The sequence below is a fragment of the Panthera leo genome, chromosome B2, assembly GCF_018350215.1.
Source record: "Panthera leo isolate Ple1 chromosome B2, P.leo_Ple1_pat1.1, whole genome shotgun sequence".
NCBI lineage: Eukaryota > Metazoa > Chordata > Mammalia > Carnivora > Felidae > Panthera > Panthera leo.
The window spans coordinates 64,677,144-64,700,987 of NC_056683.1; the positions used below are offsets into that span (position 1 = coordinate 64,677,144).

The window sequence follows — 23,844 nt, forward strand, 5'->3', positions numbered from 1 at the left end:
ACATCAATATCTGTCCTAGGTGTTAGCAGGAATAAGTAGGAGAGGTAGGAGGTAGGGCAGATTTGAGGAAATTTTCCAGGTAGTATAATTAGAGTATAGTGATTCTTTAGATATAGTAATAAAACAAAGATGAGAGGAGATAACTTACTTTAGTTCAAGAGATTAGGTGAATGTGATAAAATTAAGAAGAGAGTTAATTTAGGCATGAAAGCAAGTTTAGATTTAGCATTAGACTTATGTATTAGTAGACAAAGATCTCTCCAATTGAAACATTCAGAAGACAGTTGGCTATTTGTATCTCAAACTCAGGAGAGGGTTAGATGAGATATACTAATTTGTGAGCAATTACTTTATAATAAAAACCATTAGGACAACTGAAATAGCATGGAGAGAAAGTATAGAGTTGGAAGGAAAGACTGCAATCAGCAGTGTAGAGGGTATCAACTGTACTGCAACAAAGAGCAGAGGAATTAAGTAAATTATGAAAGATCATGCAAGAACAAACTTGTCCCAGTTTTCCTGGAACTATCCATGCTTTAGTACCGAAAGTCCCATGTCCTGGAAATCCCCCAAACTTACCCCCCAGTCCTTGGAAAATTGGAATGGTTGGTCACACTAGAAATGAAGTTGGAATTTGCAAGTAAAAATCCAGAAAATGAGTGTATAAAGGGAAATGTACAAAGGGAAAAAAATGCTTAGACAATGTTTGTGTTATCAGGTGGAAGGTGACATTATCAGGAATAAGTTGAATCCATAGAGGTACATGTATCATAATTCAGTCTTTCTTGTTTTGCTTTGTCTTTGTTGGTGATTGCCTACTTTTTAAAATGAACATATAATTCACATACCATATATACAATTCACCTTTCAAGGTGTGCAATTTAGTGGTTTTCACAAAATTGTGCAATTGTCACTTCTTTGTAATTTGAGAAACTTTGATCATCCCAAAAAGAAAACTTCTATCCATTAGTAGTCATTTTCCTATTCTCTTTAAAACTCAGTTCCTAGCATTCTCAATGGATTTGCCCCTTCTGGAAATTTCATATAAATGGAATCATACGATATATGGACTATTTATGACTGGCTTTACCATTTAGCATGATATTTTCAAGATTCATCCATGTTATACATGTGTCAATACTTCATTTTTCTTATTGCCAAATAATACTCCTTTGTATGTATATACCACATTTTTGTTTATCCGACCATCATTTAAGTGGACCTTTGGATTGTTTCCAATATTTAAGCTATTATGTATAAAGCTGCTCTTAACATTTATGTATAATTTTTTGAGTAGACATATATTTTCAGTTCTCTTGAGTATAAACCTATGAATGAAATTGCTGAGTCATGTGGCAGCTGTATGTGTACATTTTTTAGGAATTGTCAAACTGGATTTCAAATCAGCTACACCATTTTACGTTGCTACCAGCAATGTAAAAGAATTCCAATTTCTCTACATCTTTGCCAACACTTGAGATTGTTAGTCTTTTTTTGTTATAGCCATTCTTGTGAGTGTGAATTGTATGAATGGGTTATCTTCTTGTGATTTTGATTTGATTTCTATAATGAATAATGATGTTGAGTATCTTTTCATGTGCTCATTGATTATATTTCGCTTCTTTGGAGAAATGTTGATCAAAATCTTTTGTCCATTTTTAATTGAGTTATTTGTCTTTATTGAGTTGTAAGAGTTCTTTATATGTAATGGATACCACATCCTCATCAGATAAACGATTTGCAAATATTTTCTCCCATTTAGTGAGCTGTCTTTTTATTTTCTTGATAGTACCTTGAAACTATTGTGAAATCCCAAACTCCTTCTTCTTAGGGTTTTATAGATTTAGTTCTTATATTTAGGTCTTTAATCCATTTTGAGTTACTTTTTATATATGGTGTGAGGTAGGGATCCAATTTCATTCTCTGGTACATTGGATATCTAGTTGTCAAAAAGTGGTTATAGCAGACATACATATCTTGTTCCTTATCCTAGGAAGAAAGCCTTAATTTCCCTATTAAATATGATGTTAGTTGTGGAGTGTCAGTAGATGTTTTTTTTAAATTAGGTTTTGGAAGTTTCTTTCCATTTCTAGTATGTCGAGTGTTCATGTCATAAAAGGATATTGGATTTTCTCAAACGCTTTTTCTGCATTTATTGAGATGGTAATGTGCTTTTTGTCCTTTATTTTATTAACATGGTGTACTGCTTTGATTTTCATATGTTGAGCCAATCTTGCATTACTGGGATAAATCCTATTTGGTTATCCATTTTACATATTTCTTTATTTGATTTGCTATTATTTTTGATGATTTTTGTGTATATATTTATAACTAATATTGGTTTATAGTTTTCCTGTGATTTCTTTGTCTGATTATAGTATCAGGGTAACATTGATCTCATAGAATGAATTTAGAAGTATTCCCTATTATTTCATTTAGAAAGAGTTTGTGAAAGATTACTGTAAATTTTTTCCAGATGTTTCAGAATTTACCAGTGAAGCCATCAGCTTCTGTGAAAGCTAATGGGAAGCTATTTGATTACTTAAATTCTGTTTTATTTGAACATTTATAATGATTCTTATAAATGTGTATGAAATCCTCACATCTTCAGAAAAGCTCATATTCAAAAGTCAATTCTAGGGGTGCCTGGGTGGCTCAGTCGGTTAAGCGGCCGACTTCGGCTCAGGTCATGATCTCACGGTCCGTGAGTTCGAGCCCTGCGTCGGGCTCTGTGCTGACAGCTCAGAGCCTGGAGCCTGTTTCAGATTCTGTGTCTCCCTCTCTCTCTGACCCTCCCCTGTTCATGCTCTGTCTCTCCCTGTCTCAAAAATAAATAAAACGTTAAAAAAAAAAAAACAACAAAAAACAAAAGTCAATTCTATATAACCCTTGAACCATTCACGATTTGGGATTATTGACACTTGTGATTTCTAGTTCCTAGAAAATAAATTTAACTCTGTTGTGTGTATGCGTGTGTGTGTTCATGTGTATGACCAATTTCATCATATAAAAATTACCAGTGTAACCTCAGAGTCTGGGTTCAGTATAGTTAAGGAATCAATCAGAAGGTGAGATTCTTTGGTTTGGATTTCTCTGATTACATTTGGGAAAAAAATGAGAAATTGGTTTTGGTATGAGTTTGTTGTTTTTGTTTTTCTTTTTTTTTTTTTTACTTTAAAAAATTTGTTACTCATATGTTTGTAAGTTCTGTAATTAATTATCAATTTAATTTATTTAACAAAAAATGGATTTAGGTTCCAGGTAAAAATTCAAATTATTTAGTCTCAGGATTTTATTTTGCTATTTTGTTTTTGTCCTTTCTACTTCTTCTTTTCTAGAAATGATCTCTCTATGCAGTGGTAATTCATATCCTGGACTGGATCATTGAGCACCATCTGCATTGAAGCTTTTGACATGGACATGTGTGTCACACATACTCTTTTTTTCCCCCTTCTTCACAGTTTCAGATGAGTCAGCCTTGAATTGACAGGGAGGCTATATCCACACTTTTTTAATAGGCGTACTTTTTCAAATCTCAAGGGCATGCTTTTTTTCAGCAATGACAATCTTTGTTCAGATTAATTGTAACACAGGGACTTCTGAGGACCAACATGTATGGGATCAGAATGAATATAATCATGTAAATGTGGTAGCTTATATTTAACCTAATTTTAAAATAGTGCCTTGGGAATAAAAAATATAATGAGGAAAATATATATTAATATATATGCTTTTCCCATAATTTATGTTAAATATACATATATCTTTATACTTGATTATATCTTTTCTCATTTAAAATCACGTATCTAACATCAACATTATATCATATACTAATTAACAGAGTAAACAGAAGCATGTCTCTGAAATTATAAACAGTTGGACAGAAGCCTATGGCCCTATGTCAGTATGCCTTTAAGCTCTGCATACCAGACATGAACTTCAGGCTGTGTATATTAAATGCCTAGAATTCTGTCTTGCCATAGTAGTGGATTGCAGAGGTTCCATGGATAATGTAGAAAATTGGGCAGCCCACTGGCAGACTGTCTACCACCCCAGATACAACACCATCATGAATACAGTGATTCTTCTCAAAAACCTGGGAGAGGCCCTGTGAATGCTGGAATCTAGCCTGCTTTTCCCTGGTTGACCTGATCTTGCCCCTCTGCACCTCCTGGGCCATGTGGTATTCTCTGTTCCTGAAGCTTAGCAGATTTTGTACTCAGCCTTTTCCAAATTCTCTTAAATTCTCAGTTCAGGTGTGGTCTATTCCTTCAGTAGATACCAGTTAAATCAGCTTTGGAAGAGAAGGTAGCATTGAGGAGAGGGGAAGTAAACTTCTTCAACTGATAGAGATTGTGCAGTAGGTGAAGCAGTTTGCTGCTTGCTTTCCAATGAGTCAGGCTGTTCATTCTTCTTTCAACAAATATTTATGTAGTTTATACTGTGTGTAGAGCCCAGTGCCAGGCACTGGATATGATGATGGATAAAGTAGAGTCCTTGCCCTTGTAGAACTTAAGAGTGTGGGAGGAGAGAATCTAAACAAAAACACAGTTTATAAAACTCTTCATTTTTAATAAGAGCCTAAACTGAATCTATGTAGTGTTAGAGAACTACACAGGGGAAACTATTTAGAGAGGATGTTCAAGGAAGACACAGAAGAGATGATATTTAGGGAGAGATTTGAAAGATGAGGAGTCAGCCTTGTGAAGATCCAGCAGAAGGGAATTCCAGGCAGAGAGGATGGTATGTGCAGTGCATCTTAAATGGAAACCAGTGTAGCCTGGTTAGGGGACTAAAAGAAGGCAGAAAAATGTGAGGAGGAGGGCAACAGATGAGACTGATGAGATAAGTAAGAGTTACATCTTAGAGACCTCTCAGATCTCCAGATTTTATGTAGAACTATTGAAAAGGCCTTGAAGCAGTTCGAAGAAAGGAGATTCATGATCCAGGGTAGTGTGACAAGTGCGTTGGACGAGGATAAAAGAACCTTAGGAGGCAGTTGTGGTGGTTTAGGCAAAACATATTGGTGGCTTGGACTCTGCTGGTGGCAATAGAGATGAAGCAAGTGGAATTAAATGGGTTTGGTGAAGTTTAGTGGAATTTAATGAAGTTTTAGAAGCAATGAAAGAAAAAAGGAACTTCTGGTGTATAGTGAAGGGAGGGGGCTCCAGGTTATATGTGTAATCTCAATAATAGATTGAAAACATTGAATGCATAATGTGCAGGAACATGTTTTCTCATAAAATCTTAGCATCGTATTATGTACACAAACATATCTTAAATGGCATATATAAGTGAAAAATTTAGAAATCTCAGTTGTATTACTTCAGGTAAATTCGTATAGAATTTCAAATATTATTGATGGTAAATAATGATAAAAAGTAAAATTGAGTAAAAATTGAAACATGATTAGACTTTGCCATTTTAAATGTTCTTTGTGACTTTTTTTCACTCTGATACTCTGTTGGGAAAGATTTAATAATTTTGTAGGTGTTCTACACTAAATAAATATTCTAACATATATACTAGATAAAAATATTGCTCCTTTTTTGAAAAATATCTCATTTTTGAGTAAAACTCAGTCAAGAAGAAAGGGAATATTTCCATATTCAAAGGATCTTTTAGCTATATATTTTATCATGAATGAAAATATTATTCAGAGATAAGAAGCCTCTTCTGTACTGTTTTAAGCCGTATGTTTACATTAAAATGTGATGAGTTTTATTTTTTTGCAGTTTTTTTTTTTTTTGCATATACAATAAAAAGCGTTCATTGTTACAGTCTATATTTCTATTACCACCTATAGTAGGGATCATACTGAGCGGGTAATATTAAAATGATAAAAGTTCCAAAAAAATATGTTTTTGTCCTTTAGAATAAAGTCGGTACAGCCAGTATCTTGGAAATGAGAATACTAGGGATGCTGACATTTCCAATTCATGGTTATAATTAGGAAGTGACAGATTTTTTTTTAAAATTGTGTGGCTTTTATAGTCTTCATTCTCTATATGATTTTGTGGTTTATGCAAATCATTCTATGCCAGTTCATTGAGTCTTATAAAGCCCCTCTTTCTGCTGTAACTATTTTAAGATAATATTGTTTTCATCTCTGTCTGAATGCTCCCTGAAGAAGGTGCCTTCTTCAACTTCTTGGGTATTAAAAAAGTTTAGTTCTGTAAGAGTAGACCCATAGTAGTTTTATATGTAATAGTTATTTTTCATGGATCTTAATTAATCATAAATTACTTTCACCAGTTACCCCTTGTTGACTGAACTAGGTCCTCTGTTAATGATGCTCTGAACAGTTTTTATTTTGGTGACCCTAACCTTGGAGAACCTTGCCCATTGTATGCTATCTAGGTCTTTTGTTCCTATGAATAGAGGGGGTTTTAGCTAAAAACAATTTGTTTCCACCTGTATGGAGCATCTGACTAGAATCCTATTTTTTTATTGTCTTGTTGATCCTATCAGGAAGCAATTAGGGTCACCTTTACCTTAGGCCTAGGGCCAGCCCCAAGCAACTAGCTCAATGGATCTTTATCTTTTCAGCTTTCTTTGGCCAATCTTAGACCATGTGATATTTGATATTGATATTTTAAGGAGATTTTCTGAAACACTAAGGCTGTTTCCTGAAACACTAGAAGCCTAAGCAGACTTTTGTTTGAGTTCATTTAACGTCAGCTTTACCTCAAGTCACATGGTATGAGCAAAAACTGAGTTTGATGATCAGTGCTCTTGGCCGGCATATGGCAGACTCTTAAGACATGAACTTTGATAGTAAATTGTCCCAGGGTCACTCAGCAGGAAAGAGGCAGATCTAGGTCTAAATCCAGGTATCTGGATTCATAGTATAGGATGGATTCACAATATCCAGATGATCTACATTATGATTAAGAGGAATTTTGCAATTCTTCAGTAAATAGTAAATCCTAGCATTCAGGATTTGAACCAAATATTTTTAGTTCTTGCTCTGGTACTCACTTGCTGGGTGACATTAGCCAAGTTGTTTACCCTCTTAAATCTTAGTTTTCTCCTCTGGAAAATAGGAAGAAAATTGTTTCTAGTTATCTCATGGGAGTTTTTGAGGATGAAATGAGATAAAGTACAGAAGAGAATTGTGTATAAAGTACTGTATAAATATTATTCATATATTCTGAAGTAGCAGTGTGGGGGGAATGCCTGGGTGGCTCAGTCATTTAAGCATCCCACTCTTGATTTCTGACAGGCCATGATCTCATGGTTCGTGGGTTTGAGCCCCATGTCAGGCTCCACACTGACAGTGCATAGCCTGCTTGAGATTCTCTCTCTCCCCCTCTCTTTCTGCTCCTCCCTGGCTTGAGCACACACTTGCTAACTGTCTCTCTCTCAAAATAAATAAACTTACAAAAAATAAGGTAGCAGTGAACAGTCTGTACATAATTTATTATTTTGTCCATTTAACAAATATTTGTGAAGCTCTTACAGTGGGCTCATAGTGGCACAATTTGAAAAAAATTACTTTTTGGCTAATAAAGCCAAAATATAGACTGTATCTTATCTATTAGTGTTTCTTATTGAGAGTATTGGTACACTTTTTAAAATGATACACCATATCTCACACTAGCCCATCATGTATCAAAAGCTCCCTACTATGGGAGGCCAGGAAATGTGTATTTGGAAAATTTCCCCAAGTTATCCAGACATACTCTTATGATATAGAACCACTGGTATGTACCACTGAGATGCTCAGTGAAAATGAAGGTTAGTTGAGATGGTTGATAATTGCACAAATCAAAATTAATGTGATTATCTCTGAATAGGATCTCTCTTCCAAAACTCATGTTGAGAGAATACAAAGGGAAATAAATGTTGGCAATATTATTATTAGAAAGTCGCTGTGCCTCAGGGCTCAGCCTGGTTACTCTGTGAATCACTGCTATTTCTTCTGCTCTTCTACAGAGTCTTTTGTCCAGGATGAGAACGATTTGCCTGTGCCAAGAAAATAGATGGTTCTTGTGGAAAAACAGGAAGCTTATAGCTAAAGGAGAATCTGTACTCACTGCTATTTCTGTATTGGTACTAGAAGGTATTAAATAAAAGGAGAAGATCATGCTCAGGACTTGAGCAATCTATGCAGCAAATTAATGTTTATTTAGTAAAAAATGATTTTGGTAGATAAATGAATGCATTCATCTATTATGCATATAACAAATACTAAACATTGTGAATGTGTCTAGACTGTCTTTAAAGTCTTTAGATAGCATCACTAGTAATATATAATTGAGGTCATTGGGTAGACAAATACAGAACATGACATGCTGAAGCAGACCTTTTAAGTCTTATTTAACTCTGGATAACATTAAATAAGATTTCCATCATTTTCAAATGACCCATATGTGTAGCATATATTTTTACGTTAATTTATTCAATTTTACTCATTCATTTGGACACATTAGAGACTTATAAAACTGTTAATGAGATAGAGCTTAAACTGACAGACAAGTAAACAGTTAATTACAACAAAGTATGATAATAAGGCTATGAAAGAATTTACAGATTGGCATGAAAGCACAGAGAAATCTAACTCAAAATTGGAGATTGAGAAAATGTGTTAAAGCCAGTAGTACTTGGCAATTTATCATATATATGTTAACAGTTAATTATATGCTATCTGATATTTTTCTGTAGTTCTTTAAAAATATCTTTATTGAATACAAACTATGTTTCAAATACTGTGCAAAATTGGAAGATGAAAGGAAGTCTCCCAAAGTAGTGTTAGGTATAGGATTTGCTCTCAAGTAGTTTATAATTTAATTGTGGAAGATGAGAGATGGATGGATAGATGGGTGGATGGATAGATAAGTTGGTGGTCATGCAGGTATAAAAGATATATTACAATACAAGTAAATGACCTAAGTCAAGCAAATTACTTAAAAATGTATATGAAATTTCTTCAAGTGGCCAGGGAGTATATGGATGTGTGTGTGTGTGTGTGTGTGTGTGTGTGTGTGTGTGTGTGTGTGTGTGTAATTGTGGCTGAGATGGTCTGGAGTCAGAGAAACTATGGGAGAAAGGAGGACTTTAGCTTTACTTCATGAAAGAATTGTAATTAGATAGAAAGGAGAGATTAAGGCATCCCAGGTTAAGAAAATGAAAATGATTTGGGTAAAAATTCAGAGTGAGAATTAAGCAGTCAGGCAAAGAGGGCATTGCATATATAATCTAATTGGAGAACCATATTTAGCAAAAGAGTCAAGGACTATAAACCTATAGAGGAAGGTTGGGGCCAGTGCATATATGTCCTTGAAAGCCAGGCTCTGGGAACTGGTTTTACTCTGAAGGAAGACAAGAAAGTATCTGAACAGGGAGCTACCCAGATTGAAAGGAATGCTTTGGGATAATGAATCTTTCAGAAGTATGAATAATGGATGATAATAGGGCATTCCTGGAGAGAAAGAGACCAATTAGTAGATGATTAAAATAAACCAGAAATGGCTAATAATAGTAAGGGTAATGATAGTGGTCACAGAAAAAATGGATGAGAAAGGCATTTGCAAGGAGAAAGCAGCAGGCTTTGGTGACAAGTGAATGTAGCAGAGAAAGGAGCAAGGAAGAGGAAAGACTGAAAGAAATGTCCAAGAATTTGAGCCTGGGAATTACCTTAGGAAAGCTAATGAAAAAGTAAGGAAATGGAAAAGGCATGTGGCTTTAGGGAATTGCATTCCCTGTAATATGTACCTCTATTCTGATTCCTTAGGGAGAGCCGTAAGAAAGAAGACTCTCTGACACAATGGAGAGAACTTCATATTGGAGCATCAAAAAGGAAAAGAACACACATTTGATTTTCTTTTTTCTTTTTTTAAACTTTATTTATTTTGAAGGAGTGCGAGAGCAAGCTTCTGCATGAATGGGGAAGGACAGAGAGAGAGAGAGAGAGAATGCCGATTTGGGCCTCAAACCCACAAACTGAGATCATGACCTGAGCCAAAATCAAGTGTCGGATGCTTAACCGACTGAGCCACTCAGAGGCCCCCATATCTTGATTTTCAAAACTGCTCACCAACCTAAGTTATGTCTATTTTTAGCTCTTTGCTAGTTCTCTATCAACTGTGGTGACAAAATTAGCTGCAATTTTATACTATTCTGTTTTAGGCACTTCATGTGCATTTAACCCTCACAAAACTCTATATAAATTATCACTATTGTCTTCATTTTACAAATGAGGAAACTGAGGCATATCTAGGTAAATTACTTGCTTACGTACTTGCATCCATTATTAGTGAAGCCAGCATTCGAAGCCAGACAATCGACTCCAGAGCCTGTGCTCCCGACTTCTCAGAGGCAGTCTGGTAATCCTTTTCAGTGATCCAAGTGGGGATCCGTTGACCTTCAGCTCTCTCGCTTAATCCTGGTCTATGCTCTGGAGGGATTAGAAGATAAGAATGCCATAGGTTTTTTGATTTAAAGAATTCAGTCTAGGTGGGACTATGGTGGGCATAATACATAATCAGTGAGTAAGTCATATTTATATTATCCAAATCTATGGAAGATATAAAATTTGATAGACCTAGAAAAGTGTACAAAATTTCTATCAGTGACTTTTTGCATTTAAGCTTCCTTACATATGAAATAAACAGAAGGGGGGTTGATATTTAATTTAAGGATGAGCTGCTACAGTACATTAGAAGTATACTAGTCATTTGTTAATAAATTGTGGGCTGTCTTGGATATGTTTTCTTTGTTTGCCTCAGTTGATTAAAAACAAAAAAATCATTGTCTTTACAATTTCTTTTGTATCTTATCCCCCTACCTGTAGTGTTTACTTCTTGAAGGTAGAGGCAGTTATTTATGAAAGTCATTGGTCTACTGTAATGCATAATACTGTGTTATATCATTGGAACTTGATACAAATTGCTTTGTTTTGATTTGAACTATGATTTGACTTGAATAATAGGTGCTGATGGACAAATGATTCCAAGATGGATTCTGTTATCCCCCTTATTGTAAATGGTACACTGAGTTTATAAACATTAAAGAGTAGAGAATACAGAGAATCAGGAAAGAGAATGAAAACCTCTTTCATTTTTCCCTTTGATTTTTCTCACTCTGCCTTTCCATGCAATTCCAGAGAGCTATTTCCACCATCTGTTATCCTTTGGAGCACTAAAAGTGTTAAAATACTTGGGCTGTTTTTTTGCAGTGTCATTTACTATGATGGTTTAGGGGATAGTCTTGGACCATGTTTATGAGAAAAGTTCAGGCTTGGAAAAGTATGGCTTTGAGTTATATTTTTCTGTGTGTGTGTATGGAAATAAAATTTAGGATGGCTTTGAGTTATATTTCTCTGTGTGTGTGTGTATGAAAATAAAATTTAGGATTTTTGCAGCTAAGATTAGAAGGCGTTTAATGTTTTACTTTCAACAAAGGCCCTCAGGTGTTATGTTGTTTGGTGTGTAAAACCACTGAACTCTGTATTACCTTCCATATCACACTCCACTGCACACACGCACAGTCATACACATGCATCCGTCTTTACCTTCTTTCTTCTGCTTGTACCATCTCCGTTCTTCCTGTCCTCCAGCCTGGAAACCCCTGAGTCATTTTTAACTCTTCCCTTCCTTTTACTTCCTACATATAATCAGTCACTATGTCCTGTCAGCTCTAATTCTGACTTGTCTTTTACATCTTTCCTCCTTTCCCTTCTCACTTCCATCCTCTTATTTCAGATTCCCCTACTCTTTGACTTGGGGTTAGAAACCTAATTGGCCTTTCTGCCTCCTGTTTTTTGGCCAGTCTAAAGCATCCTACCCAGCATTGGTCAGAGTGGCTGCTCTCTTAGAGGCTCAAGGCCCAAGAGCTCATGAATAAATTATAGACTGTCTCCTGACCGTCCGCTGCCTGGCTGTCTTATCTCCTATAAAGCCTTCTCTCCGTCATATGTTTTACAAAATTATGTTACTCCCTACTAAGAACGCTCTCCACACATTTTCCCTACTGGTTTCAGTATGTAATTTTCTCACCCACTGTACTTTCAAGTCTTTGTTCACGTGTAATTTTCTCTGAAACTTGCCTGACCAACCACCTTACCAGAATTTCTTCTTCCTCTGAGCTTTGATGCACCTATCTTCCCTACAGCATCCCGTATCATTTTCAACCTCTTATTTACGCACGTGTCTTAGATCTGCTGAATTTATGGCTTTGTTTTAGTTCTTTTTTATTTTCCTAATTCTTGGGAGAGTCAACAATTTTGGAGTGGAATTGGACACCAAAATGAAACCACTTGCAGCATGCCAGTGCTCTCCCACTCTTTTTCATTAAAATATTAAATTTGGAGGTTAAGTCATACAGGGAAAGGCTCAGGATTGAATGATCAGAACAAAAGAACTTCTGGAGTTTTTATTTCAACATTGGCAAAGGAATTGTGATGTTTTTCTTTTGATAAAATTGCAAATTTTAAAACTAGTCCAATCAGTTCTTCAGTTAAAAGTAAATACGTTTTTGGATGTGATTATCAGAAGAGCGATGTTGCAAAATATACAAGAACAATGACTAGTTGCCATTTCTTTAGTGTGGTTTTTTTCCTAGACTCTTTTTTGAATATTGAGATGTGGGCCAAAGGATCTACATGTTTTTCTTGCACAAATTTTAAATTTATCAATTAAACAGGATTTGGGGGCAGTGAGTTGTATATAAATTTTAAGTACAGATATGAAGCTGCTAGTTATATAGCAAACTATGCTGGGTATACTCTTAAGATATTCTTTCTTGGGATGCCTGGGTAGCTGGGTCAGTTGAACATCTGATTTCGTCTCAGGTGATGATCTCTGACTTGAGAGTTGGAGCCTCACTCTGGCTCTGTGCTGACAGTTCAGAGCCTGGAGCATGCATGCTTCAGATTCTGTGTTTCCTTCCCTCTCTGCTCCTCCCCTGCTTGTTCTCTTTTGCGCACCCTCTCTCTCTCTCTCAAAATAAACATTAAAAAAAGATATTCTTAAATCCCAATTTCATCATATTACTTTTGACTCAAAATGTATTTTGATTTGCTGTTGCCTCTCAAGTTAAGCCTAAAATCGAATGTCTGGATTTTCTGGCATTTCCTCATCTTTATTCATTTCTATTATCTTTCTCTTACTCACAGGTTTCTGCATGCTTTTAGTAACGTGCCAAAACACATAAAAGATATTAACTTTTACTTATTGGTTAATTGATTATAAATTGCTATTGTTGATCATTTTAATAGCTATAATTAGAATGTATTAGAAGCAAATAGACTGTATTTATAATCTGACAGTGAATTTCCATAGTATGTTTATCTCTAAAAGAGAAGGCAAAAGGGCTTGAGAAACATCTCTCTGTTCTGAAATTCTAAGTAATTCTTGGAAGAAATAGAGGGAGACACAGAAAGGAAAATGGGAGGTAAAGTTTGCAAACATACCCGGAAGGAATCAAAACCAATGTTGGGAAGATGATCTTTGAGAGAAAAGGAAGAAAAAAAGGAAGAAAAACTGTAATGCTGGAGCCACATCACAAGAAATAAGGGTGTGTCTCTACCTTGTGCAGAAGCAGCAAATGTACATGTTTCTGAAAAGAGATGTGGGATTCACAGTGACCTAGGAATTTTATCTGACAGTTTTTGATATACAAACCCCTTGCCACATTAAACCTCAGTTAATTTTCTCCCCCAGGAAGAAGGCATTATTTTCTACTTTTTTTGATTAGCAGTAAATGATGGAGCTGTTACTCAGACCTCTGATGCTAACTGCTCGTTTTATTTCATTGCACAGGGGTGAGTAGGGCACTTTGCAAGTTGAATCCTATAAATTGAGGTGGTAAACCTTCAGTATGTATGTGTTTATTCTTCTTCTTCTGCTTCATCTATATCATCTACCCATATATAGATTGATGGGGACTGTATAAAAGGGATGTCTAACACCTGCCACTGCCCACATCCCCCTGCCCTATTCGTGTTCCCACCCACATCCTCCTTCACACAAACACTTTATACTCCACCAGTACAGACTTGTAGCTCACCAACACGCAGTGGTGTAGTTAGGAATGGCTTATACTAACTCTTGAGAGCCAACTGTTAAATTTTCAAAACCTTTACAAGCTGGTTGTTTAAACAGTGCTACTATTAAAAATTAAATTATATCAACTTACAATTAGGGAAAGTACATTAAAACAAGGGGAGTAAATACTCAAAAATCACCACTTCCTAATTATTTGCTGCGTGTGACTCTTTATGCTCTTGAGTTATTCACATCCATTGTATCTTCATGATAGAAATACTATATGATAGAAATACTGTAGTATCATGCCTTTTATATGTTAAAACATATAAACATGCCTTTTATATGTTAAAACAACTCCATGTTAAAGTTGTTTAAAATCTGTCCTGGTCATAGTATTTGTACCATGGAAATTGGCAAAGTATGTAAGTCAACATTTTCTGTTGTTTTTGAGAAACAATAGTGTATTTATCAGCATAGCACTGCAAACACACTCTGCTGATTCTCTTTCCTGCCTTTGAAAACATTCTCTCCTCTGCCTGGAATGTCTCTCATGTTGCTACTGTGTGCATGTGTGCCAGCACAGGCGTGTGCGTGCGCACGCACACACACACACATACACACACACACACACACACACACACACAGTTATCCACACAATTAAATACTCTCAATCACTTTAATTGGTGTCACCCCTTTCCAAATATTTTTTAGGCCTTCCAGACAGAGTTAATTGGTCTCTTTTTAGTAGTTTTGTAATTTGTTTACCTTTATTTTAGCATGCATCATTTATTACACTTAAGGTTGCTACATTTAGCAAATAAAATTTTGAATTTCAAGTGAACAATATTTTTAGTGTTAGTGTGCCCCATGCAATCTTTGAGGTGTACTTACACTAAAAAAATTATTGAGAGTTCATCAGAAATTTAACTTTAACTGGGTGTCTTATATTTTATCTGGTAACCCTAACTACTGCAATTAGTTTGTTAATGTTCCATCTTCCTAGTAGAGAGGTACCAGGTTTTTTTTGCCGTGTTGATCATAGTCTCCAACACAGAGAATGACTTAAAATAGGACTTTTTATTTTAATAAAATCTGAACTGTTATTCCTTATCTAACATGTATTCCTACTGTTCTGTTACATGAAATTGCGAAAAAAATTTGTTGAATTTGAAATTACATGATACAATATGTATTTTATAAAGGTAACTTTAGATGGTATGTGAGAAATGGTTTAGACATTGGGCATGGTGGAATTAGGGCAAACAGATAGGAAGCTAAGGCAAAAGGCTAGGTGACTGATGATATACATGAACCAAGGAATTGAGAGTGGCTTGCAGTGGGCAGGAGACCATGGATACAAATAAAAATCTGGAGAGAGAACAACTAGACATGATCACTGGATATAGATGCTAAATTAGGAGAAAATAAAAATGACTCTGAAGTTTCTTGCTTAGGCAGTAGAATTCATGGTGGTACTGTTAACTGAGAGAGAAATGTAAGGTATATAGTAAATTGGGAGCAGTAAGAGTAATTGAGGAGTTTAGTTTGGGACAGGTTAAGTTTGATATGCTGTGATCAAACATAATATGAAAAATATTTAGTCAGCACTACAGTATGGGCACTGACAAATAAAATGAGATACCAACCAATTAGAATGGACAACAGCCAGAAACAATCATACAGTGGCACTACGGGCTGAAAGTGCTTTCAACTCGATGAAGATGTCCAATAGGGAATTGTAACCGTGGATCTGGAACTCAGAAGAGAATTTGGATCTGGAGATTTAAGAGTCCTTGACTCAAAGATGATGTTGATGCTCTGGGAGTAGATGAGATCACCTACAGAGTTATTTGGAGAAGACAGTAAATGATGGATCCATAGAGTATAATAATATTTCAGGATAGAAAGGAGTATAAATAGTAAAAAAGACAAAAATGGAGTGGTTAGAATCTGTGTATGGTGGAAATGTCGGATTATCTTGCTTCCACTTCAGACTCCACATTTTTTCTGATGAGGCAATTGTGTTATAACTGAAGTTGTATAAACCAACGGGCTTCTGTAAAATACTAAGTGCCACAAAGATTTGGAGGCTTGACCTTTTGTGCTATGGTAAGACCACCCTTGGACATATTGTTTGTCCTGTTGGTTAACTGAAGACACAGAGTGCCATTATCACTCCAGGAGGATCTGGTAAAATTGAAAACAAAGATATTCAGACATGAAGGAGAGTGGGCTTATTAGTCAGGGGCTCCAAGTTGATTGCCCGGCAGCCTCTCCAGCCTTAGAAGAAAGGGCCAGGAATAGTAAATTGCCTGTGGTGTGTCATTGATTGTGTCCTTAGAGGGCTTTTACTGTTGTTATATTTCTCAAACTTGATAATAGGAGCAATTTTGAGTTGATGAGAAAGCATTTGCATTTGAACAGTGAGTTGTTCTCATTCTGTTACTCAAGGAGTTCCTGAGGAAACTGAGACTGCCAGAGTCCATATGGTCTGGAAAAGAACACCACGCTCAAGCTCAAATATGTGTGGGTCAGCAGACTGCTGGGGTTTTTTTCTTCTGATTCTGAAAGTTTGCTTAATCATTTGTCTTGTTATTGCAAATGTTATAATAATAATTATAAATGGTTCTTTGCTTCTTAGACGGGCAAATCTAAATTCTTCCATTTGACATCAAGATACATGATACCCTGGCTTCAGTAACCCACCCTCCCACATCTAAGTGCCCCCAGATTAGACCACCAGGTTTACTGGGTTCTGAGTCCCTTATTGTCACATGATATATCATGTTGTTTCCTGCTGCCATGCCTTTATCTTATCCCTTTCCTTAGAAGTCTGTCCAATTTCCACTTTATCTATTCAAGCTGTTTGGAGTCCATAGACCTAAATTCATATATCCCAGATCCTTTACTTAGGAAAAAATTTTAAAGCTGTGTATACCCATTGACTTGGTAATCCTATTTGTGGGAATATTTCTGACATAAATATAGTGCCAAAATATAGCCATACATATCCAAGGATATTTACTGCAACAAATTGGATACATCTGAATATCCACCAGTAAGAAAATAGCTGAAGAAATTATGGCACTGCAGGTGGATTGTAGTTGTTAATGCAACAATGTCAAAAGTACGTGGCTAAGCAGAACTGATTCTAATTATTAAGCAATTATTAAACAATTTATAAAACACAGATACAAGCCTAGCAAAAGAGATGTTGGCTCTGAACAGGTAGATTGCTTACCAGTTTGTAACCAGCTCAGTGTAAGCCTTGTACCTAAGAGTATGTATAAACAATGGAAGAGTTATGGAAGGATGCACACACCATTGTCAATAGTAGTTTGTTAGATAAGTGGGACTGGAGTGGAGGAGGAAGAGACTATTCCACTTGAACACTGCTCTTGTTTGAATAGTCATAAGCATAAGCATATATTCTGTAATTGAGATGACTGAAATAAAAAACAATGCTTCTCTAATATAGTGACTAGCTCATAACAGGTGCTCAGTATTTGATAATGATTACCATCATTGTTATGAGTGCCTCAAGTTCAATGAACCCTAGAAATCTTTTCTACCAACATCTACCCTATCCTTCTGACCATAGAAACATTTGTGTGTACAGTTTATTTATAGTACACTTCATTGCATTCATGACGCTTCATTCACTATGGCCTTACCTGTGTGGAAGTTTTCTTTTGGGCCAAGAACATAGTATTTTTTAAAAGCAGAGTCACATTTTATTTTAAACTTCCTTAATCACATAGTGTCAGAATATTTAATTACAAACAAAATGTTGATAAATACTTACAATCAGTTTATTCTAAATGAATAAGCATTTATGAGCCACAGGTTCTTGATTACATTTGGAGGTAATCATTGATTTGTTCATTCAATGTATATATGTTGAGCATTTGCTGCACACCAGTCACCAGGTATAAATCTGTCCTGGTCACTGTTAAACAATGGTTCTTGTTCAATAGTGAACAAGACAGATAAGACCGGTCTTATTATGGAACTTGTATTTTAGTGGGGGAAACACTCAAATAAATATATATAAATATATATTTATAAATATATATAAATAAATAGATACAATAGAGATTGTGAGGGGGTTGGGGATTTAATGAATAAAGTTTTGTGACAGAGAGTTATAGAGGGGCTGACTGTAACACAGACAGTAGAGATGACCTCTGTGAGAGACATGGAAGCTAATGGATGAGAAGATGCCAGCTATGAAAAGTTAGGACAGTGGTGTCCCCAGAAGGGGAGGCAGGAGAGGCAGGAGGCTTCCAAGTAGGAAGGAGCATGTCTGTCGCTCAGGTTGAACTGGAGCACACTGAGTGAGGATAGAGAGGTCTGAGGTGAGGTTGGGGGAACAGACGTAGGTCAGGTACTGTAGGGTACAATCAGGACTTGGCTTATTCTAAGTTTGATGGTAATATTCTAAAATAATAACACGTACTAATAATATCAGGCCATAGTTGTATAAGGTTTCTTGAAATGTACTTTAAAAACAGTTAAGATAGTAACAGAATGCTGTCATATCTAAGAAAGCACATCTAGGAAAACTTTAAAATGTATTTCTGTACAAAATATTACTTGTTGATCTTAAAGAATATTTAAAGAACTAAAATGAATACAGAAAAACCAAATGGGTCTTTTACAAGGTCAAAATTACCAGCCTCAACTACATTTGATTTCTTTTATCTAGGGCTGTCTTCTCTAAGCCATACTGAACAGAATATAGTAACTGCTTTATTTTTATAAATGACTTCCTTTAAACTGCAGACTTTATTTTTGAGATTGCCTCAAGACTCTGTGAGTCACTTGTCTTTTTATATTAAAAAGAAACCTTAAAATTTTTAACAGCTTTTTATATCAATTTACCCAGAACATCTGAATGTGTTTTTAAAAATGTCTAATATACCATTTATTTTACCAGTTTACTTGACCAGGTCCTTTGTTAAATAGTACATCCTAAAACCCAGATCTTTTGTATTTTTTTAGATCATATAAATGACTATATCTTTTACAAATATCCCTAAAGTTGAGTGTAGTTTATCCAGCATTCACTTCCTCATTAAACATAAGCATATGCCACTGCATACAAAGCATGTGTCTATGTGAAGGAATCAAAGGTGACATCAGACTGATCTGTATCTTCAAGGATATTCAGTTTAGTAGCAGAGTTTCAGTTTGGTACAAGTGAAAAGTAGAGCCTATTATATGTTACATACAAAAAACAGGACAAATAAAGTACTGGAGGAGTGTAGGGAAGTCAGAGATGGAGTGGAAGGTACAAATAAAATATAATGGGAATTTATGGAAGCAAGAAATTACTTCTAGTCACCAAAACACATACAAAGGTATATTAACCTGTTTGTTCTCTTTCACTTTTAAAATTATGTCAAATAGAGAAATTAGAATTTTAGAGCTGAAAATGTTTTAAAGGATTAGCCAATCCAGTCCCATTGCTTAAGACATGACACTGAGGTTCAGAGAGTCATATTAGAGTACTTATCCAGGGATAGCACAGTAAAAACCTGGTGGTTTCCCTGACTGGCAGAGATGAATGCTTCCTGCCATCATGGGGACATAGGTGCATTTGCAACAGGAATGTGATGTGTTATCCAGAGAATGTGCTTTTAGTCTCTTTTTATTTTCAAACACATTTTATTTTCAGTGGTCTTCTAAATGGAATTTAAATGAGCAAGTGCATTTTAAAATCAAAATCTTCTTATCTAAATACACAGAAGGTGGTTAAGGAGAAGTTGGATTTAATAAAATCAGTTGAGATGCGGATTAGTCATAGGGAAAGCTGTTTCTTAATGTTCAGGTGGTTACAACACCAGAATGCTCTGTAAAGAGAGGTTTTTGAGGTCTTGTCCCCAACATTTTGAAAAAGAAAAAAGATTATTTTGCCTACAGGTCTCAGATATTAACTTGCTACAAGGTCTCTCAAGGCCTCTTTGTTCTGTGACTGTATTTAAATTTTTGTTGTTGTTTCCAGTGCTGTAAGGAGAGGGAAAGCTCCAGGTGGAGTCTGTGCTGACGTCTGTTTGTTCTCAAGCCCAAAGTTCATGACATGCAGAACAGAAACAGAAACAGGAGCAGTGCTATTTTGGTGTGATTGGCATCTTGACTTCTTGTTGAATATTTTTTAAATGAGAAGACTTCCTGGGTAGAAATCAATCATGATGTAAAAGATCTCTCTTTCCTCTTTCTGTCTTTGGTGTATAAGGACAAAATAACCACAAATTAGCCCATGGTCATGCCCACTTGGAACTTCTAAAGAGTGAAAGTTTTGCATGAAACTATGAAACTATTTCACTTTCCATAGTGAAAGCTATGGATTGAACCTATATAAACAATTATTCTTTTTCAAGTTTATAATTGTTTTTGAATTATTAAGTTTATGTAGTTTGGTACATAGGGAATTCTGTCTAAACATTCATATGATGGGGGGGTAGAGGATATTTTTTTTACAGTTTTTAAAATTGGATTTGTTTTGAAACTTATGGCTCAGATATGCGCATCATATATTATTTCAGTTAAGTAGTCACAAATTGACTTTTTTTTTACATTGCCATCAATCAAATTAACACTGTCAAGAGATTTTGATAGTATTTCCATTGTGATTTTTGGAAGTGCTTTATTTTAAAATGGTCCTTGAGATGACTATAATTCAAGGGCATTAAACCAGTCAGCAATGTGGAGAATGATTAGTGACGGTTATGGTTTGTTTTATCAAGATAGCTTGTAGAAGACAGTAACTGGAATTTTTTGTTTTCATCTCCCTTGTCATTTTTAATATGGAGCATTTATGTGGGGAATTCAGTGTTGCTATGTTAAACCTGGATCTTCAAAAAGATAAACCCACACCATTTGAGGTTTGGTAAAATGTTTTATTAGAAAAAAAGAGAAAACATTTTTAGCAAATGCGTGCAGTAGAAACCCTCTTTGCCTTCACTCTGTCACTTGTTGACATGCCAGGTAAATCAATAGTTCAAGTAATGGCTGTGGAACTGCTGGATGATAGATGCCGGAAGGATAAATGTGTTGATAGTAAGTACTTGCCCTCAAGAAGCATAAAATACAAGAGGCAGCATGGTATTCATATAAAACATTTGGATAGACTCTATACAAGTCATTTGACAATGTCATGGGGACATTTTGTCATGGTCTAAAAACAGATTTTTAGTTGCTCAGGCAATGGGCTTAGCAGATACCTTCACTGACTCACTGAGTCTCTCTTTATTCGTGAGCTTTATCCTAATGGTATTTTTTAGACTTAGTTGCCTCATAATTCTCTACTCTTCCAGGATAACTGCCCAAAAGGCCCTGTCAATATTACAAACTCTTCTTTGAACAAAGGAAAATAAAATAAACCAGAGGAGCAATGCCAAATTTGCTAGTGGAATGACTAAAGATTGTATTTTAAATATGTTTAAATGATAATATTATATTTTCTCCCTTAAATTATGTTGCTGGAATGCTTCTATCTCCAAAGCTGAGCCATGACACTTATTGCCCAGGGAAAGAGAATGTAGGTACACTCCCTAGTACAAAAATTTCATCATTCTGCTTTTGTGTCTCAAAGCTGATTTTTTTATTATTGTGTGCAGGAAGGAAATCAGTTTGAAATACAGGCTTTGTTAGAAAGCAGTCAATTTTCTGAATTATGTTAGATCCATTAATATATCAAGAAACAGACTCAGATCATAGACTTTCGTTCATAGTATAGAACTGATACCTTTTTTGTCATGAGGACTGAGCCATGGTTTCTTCCCCCTCTGGGAAGAAAGGATGTGTGATGTAGGGGAAGTCTACTGAGCTATTCTCCTGGTATTATTTATTATATTCAGAGGCAAAACTCTGAAAGACTGAGCTTATACCTCAAAGGCACTGTTGAAAATTAAAAGAAAATCATTTAATTTAGAAATGACTGTGGCCAAATTGATTTCTAAATTTAAAGTTAGTTCCTTAACCATTTCAGCCTCAAACTATATTTTCTTTGAACTTCTGTGGATGATAGTATTAAATTATAAACTCCTATCTTCTCTTACAGTAATGTAAGATGAATTTAGGCAACCTGCTATATCTCTGGTTTTCATTTATTCAATATGTAATGTGTGTGTGTGCACGCATGCACGCACACATGCGTGTGTGTACTGGGTGTGTATTAAATAGCACAGACTGCATGGCTTAAACAGTAGAAATTAATTTTCTCATGATTCTGGAGGCTGGAAGTTCTAGAATAGGGTTTCCACTAATCAATTTCTGGTGCGAGCTCTTTATTAGCTTATAGACAACTACTTTCTCGCTTTGTCCTCATATGGACTTTCATTGGTGGATATGCATAGACAAAGAGAATGAGCTGTCTGGTGTCTCTTCTTATAAGGACACTAATCTTTCAGGATCAGGGCCCCAATCTTATGACCTCATTTAAACCTTGCTTATTTCCTCAGAGTCCCTATGTCCAGAGATAGCCACACTGGGGTTTAAAGCTTCAACATACGAATTTCAGGGGGACGCAAACATTTAGTCCATAATGATTTCAGACCTAAATTTTGTTTTCAATATATGCTATTACATTAAGCCAATCCCATTTTTATTTAATAAGTTTGGCTATAAGTAGCATCCATGTCTAAGTTCAAAGCCATATTAAAACCTTTCCTCCCAACTAATGCTAAGTGCCAATGTTTTATATGTTTAAGTTCTTTAATTTTATTATTATATTTTTTGAATTTTTAATGAACAAAATCAAATTTAGAATGGCTTTGAATAAGAGAATATACTGGGGAGAATTCGGGGGTAGCTCAAAAAGTATGATCAGGACCTGAGGCTTTCCTTCATAATCAGTGCTTTTTTAAATCTTCTCTTTAGATTGGGTCTGTCTTCTCTGCAACTGTGTATACAGACAGCAGAAAATGTCAGATTCAATCCATGAGCCCATATTACCCCTTGCCCCCTGCCATAGTGTCACTGATCACCCAGCTGATGTTCAATGTGCCCGTACGTAGGGACTGTGACGGTACAGAACAGGGGCTCCTCCTGGCACATACCTCTGCAGGGACACAGGTAGAATGAATTAGTGCGGACTAATCTGAGACCTACCATGCTGTTGGAGGGGCAGTTCTCAGAAAAAAAGGAATGCTATTACAAAGCTACTTCATAATCTGCCTAATAAAACTGCATTGGGTTTGATTAATTACGCAGAGTTCAAGTTAATAATGAAATTAGTGTATAGATCTAATAATCACTAAGTGACAGCTAATCAGAGGTAGTAACTGGTCTACCATAAAGTTAAAGTTTGTGTATGAGATGACAGATCGGTTTACTTCAATGTGGTTTTATTGGAATTTTATTTTATTGTTTTAAAATCTATTTTTAATTTTAATTTTTTTATTTTTGAATTAAACTCTGTGCTCAACGTGGAGCTCAAACTCACAACCCCGAGATCAAGAAGTCTCATGCTCTACTGACTGAGCCAGCCAGCCAGGCACCCCTAGAATTTTAAATTTGTTTTAATCAATCACATTTTTCTTAGAGCAATTATCTGTAACATTTCTCAATGACTGCTCTGCACAGAAAGTATGATACTGAAGTAAATTAATTACTTTTGGAGGGAGGCAAAGGTCACTTACATATGATTTTAGAGAAGATAAAATAAATTATGTCATATTAATGAAGAGTTCTAAAATGATTAAACCTTGACATGAGTTTTCAAATTTCGTTTCATTTTAGAATAACAGAAAATAGAAATAAGAATAATATGTTTATAAATTGGGCGATACTTATATGCAGCAAGGTTTCTTTGCTGAGAGATTCAAAATTCCTGGTTATAAAAAGCAAG

At 35.5% G+C, this 23,844-nt stretch overlaps 1 protein-coding gene across 1 annotated transcript in view; it reads left to right on the plus strand.

The window, feature by feature from the left end:
- The window catches only part of RIMS1 (regulating synaptic membrane exocytosis 1), a 491,685-nt gene that overhangs the window by 81,918 nt on the left and 385,923 nt on the right, over positions 1-23,844 (plus strand). Inside the window, 3 exon segments of the mRNA XM_042939159.1 lie at positions 8,945-8,967; positions 10,545-10,554; positions 17,190-17,204. Coding sequence (XP_042795093.1) covers positions 8,945-8,967; positions 10,545-10,554; positions 17,190-17,204 — 48 coding nt within the window.